Source organism: Rhagoletis zephyria, unplaced genomic scaffold, assembly GCF_001687245.7.
Source record: "Rhagoletis zephyria isolate East Lansing unplaced genomic scaffold, Rhagoletis_zephyria_1.1 Rzeph_scaffold_27601, whole genome shotgun sequence".
Lineage (NCBI taxonomy): Eukaryota > Metazoa > Arthropoda > Insecta > Diptera > Tephritidae > Rhagoletis > Rhagoletis zephyria.
Window position 1 is genome coordinate 1 of NW_016184658.1, and position 3834 is coordinate 3834.

At 34.5% G+C, this 3834-nt stretch overlaps 1 protein-coding gene across 1 annotated transcript; it reads right to left on the bottom strand.

The window, feature by feature from the left end:
* Positions 1-2439: 2439 nt before the first annotated feature.
* Positions 2440-3489, bottom strand: LOC108382577 (platelet-derived growth factor receptor alpha-like). Its single transcript, XM_017638942.1, has 2 exons — positions 3180-3489; positions 2440-3100 (listed from the first exon to the last, which is right to left on the bottom strand). The coding sequence occupies exons 1-2, from the start codon at positions 3487-3489 to the stop codon at positions 2844-2846; spliced, it is 567 nt and encodes a 188-aa protein (XP_017494431.1). The 3' UTR covers positions 2440-2843.
* Positions 3490-3834: the final 345 nt, after the last annotated feature.

Sequence of the window (3834 nt, forward strand, 5' to 3'; positions counted from 1 at the left end):
TTTTTTTTTTTGAGGTATGAAAAATAGGTTAAGAAAATAAAATTTTAGAAACTTTTACCAATCATTAACATAAATATCTAAAAAGACATACATACGTATGCATGTATATGTATATACATAATAGGGCTGGGACTATCCGTCTATTTGGATATCCGTTCCATTTGGTTATCTGGATATCCGGTATTTTAAAGAATATTTGAAGGGATTCGCAAAATAAATATTAAAACGCTTCATTAAAACGCTAATCTTTTTTTTATTTTATTGTTAATTTTTGGATTCGAATATCCGGATATCTCTACACTATTCGGATAACCGGACTATCCGGACAGCAAAAAAAAAAATCCGGATGGAAATCCCAGTCCTAATATACATATAATCAATCTAATATAAATTATATGGAGTTTTTCGACCATTTTTTAATTCAAATATTAAGAAATGTTAAATAATAATTGCAAATAATATAATTATGTACATATAGAAAGGCCCTTACTCATTTTGTTTGGAATCCAGCTCTGCCCATAGTCTATAGATTGCTCACTAAAGACGTAATCGAATTTAAATCAACTAATATATCAAAAAATGGTTTCTATGTTCATTGAAAACCAGTGTAATGAAAAAACAACAACGCAACTGCAGAGCTTTAGTTTGTTTTAGGATTTAGAACTACTCTGCAAAGAAACAAACATGTTAGAAAGGGCCTTTCTATATTAAGGTAACGATATGTATATGTAGATGAAATATGTACATGGGAACCTTTTTTTTTTTGCTAAAGAAAAATTTGGTTAATCTACAGATGCCTTGTGAGGAGATTGTTTTTTATACAGAATTTCTTGTTTTATGGATTTTATTAAATTTTTCCGTTTAAAAATAATATTCGGGTATCAAACTTCATTCAATTATTTTTTCCTGGAAAGATCGAAACACTTCACAGAAGTCGCCCGAGTTTCTAACGTTGACTTTCGTATTGCTACTGTGTCTGGAATCGCAGTTAAAGAATAAAATCACCAAAAATTATTTTATGTGTAGAACTACTGGACGCAAAGGGCAATTATGTCAGGAAGGTCTTCAACAGGGAAAACATTTCACATCACACGGCTGTACTCCCTAACTAAAACAAACTTATTAGATGCTCCAAGAGGGAATCGTAGAGGCCTCCCATACACATACAATTTTATCGAAGGAGTCTTCCAATGGAATAGGACGCCTAAGGAGGAAAGCTGCCAGCTTTTCTCATGAAGAAGAAATAATACTTCTGTAGCTCAATGTTATGTCACGCTCACGCAACACGGTGTCGACCTCTGCCTCTTTAGAATACAGTAAGGTCGAGATGATTTAGGTCAGTCTGAGCTAATGGCCGAATTTAGGAATAAATAAGATGGACATCCAAGCCGCGTGGCCACGCGTGACCATGTAGAAGACTTTAAGACTGGACATGGGGTCTGGATCTAAGTTTATGGAATTGCATTACCGTTGATTGCCTGTTCGATTGTTACTTGTGCCTCCACAGTCTAATAGCCAACCACATTGCAAAAAAACTGCTATTTAACGTTTAAATAAACTTCAAAGGTTGGATTTAATTTCGCTCACATGAACAATGAAAACTTGTTCAACCGCAGATTTTACCTCGCTCCTGGGTGATTTTATTTTTTAGTTATATTTTCAGGGAAGCAGACGACCATCAGGACGATGTCAGTTTCGAGGTCATTTGAAGGTCGAATAGGGAAAAATTCATTGAATAAACCTGAAATTTCAATATATTTCTTCTGAATTTGACCTTGGCATGACCTCTAGATGACCTTGAAGAATCAAGGGACCCCCACATTCACATTCAGCGATAACAAAAACATTTTTTTTTATGGAATAAATTTTTTGTCCTATTTGATCCTCTATAACTTTTTTCTAAAGGAAAGTTGGTACCTCAGAGGTAGTCCCATACTAATTTGGTTTAGATCCGATCATTGGATCATGAAGAAATTATCAGTACTCTTAAATTTTCATATGAGAATTGAAGTCGGTTTGGTTTTTTGCTTAAAAATTACTTGTTTTTATGAAAGGATCGTTATCTAACAAATACTATGTACATAAGTCCGAATTTCACACTCTGTAAAATATTGCGAATATTCGTCAAAATTCAACAAAATTGCATCAGATTTTCCATACAAAATATGTTCGAAATTTTTTTATTTGGGGAAAAATTGTCAAAAATTAACAGTAAGTCAAAACTACTTCAAGCTTCTCCTGTATTAAATTGAATTGGCTACAAAAAGTGCATACTTTAAATATTTCTAAGATATATAATTAAAGAGCTCGCCATTTTAATAAAACTTTGTCGAGTTTTCCTAAATTTTAGGAAGTCTTTAGTTTGAACAATTAGAATTTTTTAAAGGTGTTTGAAGGTTTTAAGAGGGTTGCCAACTATTTAAAAATTCAATGAAATATGAAATTATTTTGTAAGTAAAATCAATTATGCATTACAAAATGGGTATCAATCGAAATGGCTTTGAAAGGCTTCATGTAGACTACATGAAGAAGGGTTGCCAACTGTTTAAAACGTCTGCTTGGGTAACTGAAATATGTCTCACAATACGGATGTTAGACGAAAGAATTTTAAGAAGGTCTTAGTTTGAAAATATTTTGAGGAGGGTTGAAAAGGGAAACAACCTGAAGATTTAGTCTAAGTTACGAGAAACTTAAGCTGATTTTTACTGAGAAGCTTTTAAATGGCAGAGATTACCTGTATGTCTCATTGTTAAATTGGACTTTATGAAAGCTTATATCGGGTTAGTAATATGTAAGCGTTTTTAAATACAGTGTTAAAACAAACAAAAGGTAAACAAAAAAAGCTAAATATTACTGCGACATGCCATATTAAAAAAAAAACTATTTACACTATGATATATACCAGTAACTAATACATATTTGCACAAAGCGTTGCCATACCGATTCAATTCGAAATTATCCGAGAAGCGTTGCTTTGTAATGGTCGGATCGATTTTGTCAGTCTCCGGATGGATTTGATTTATAAAACGTTTGCGATTGCGCAGTAAGAAGTTTTGCACATTACCATATCGGCAGTATTCCACAATAACCATCAGTTCACCTGAAATGAGATGCCAAGATTTATGTTATTACTATTCCGGCTATACCAAAAGAAGAAAAAAAACAATTTAGCTACATACGTTGTGCGATATTCTTTGTGACGGCGCCCAACAAATTCACAACATTCAAATTTGGTCCCAAATGTACCATAATTTTCAATTCCGTGACCAAAGCGCGCATCACCTCATTATCCGCTATGCGTTTCACCATCTTCACAGCCACCACAGTCTCCTTTTCATCAGGTCGTATGCCCTCAGCATGCGCCTTCAAAACCACACCAAAGGCGCCAGCGCCCAATTGTTTGCCCAATTTAAGCTTTTCGCGTGGAAATTCAAANTATCGTCTTTGTACCAGTGCACATTTGCCGCTGGTATAGCCTCCGGTGTACATTCCAATTCTAGGAAGTCGCCAAGTTTGCGCTCCAGTTTTGCATTTTCATCCAAATTGGTGTGTATCATTTTGGGAGGCAGTGGTTCTACGAGTAAATCAAGCGTAATTATCTATTAATCACTTGGCAAATTGCTAATCCCTAAATGTATTTCGAATTCTTTGAATGAGAAGTCGCATTTTCATTCCCAAGACAAACTCCTAAAGTTCATCAAAGAGTCGAGAAAGTTTGCGGATATGTAATATTATCCCATGTTTACGCTATCGTGCTCATCCTTGCTATAGGCCTCTAGTATAATGGGTAATTGACCTTGTATTCCATCCACCTCCCGACGGAATACAGTACAC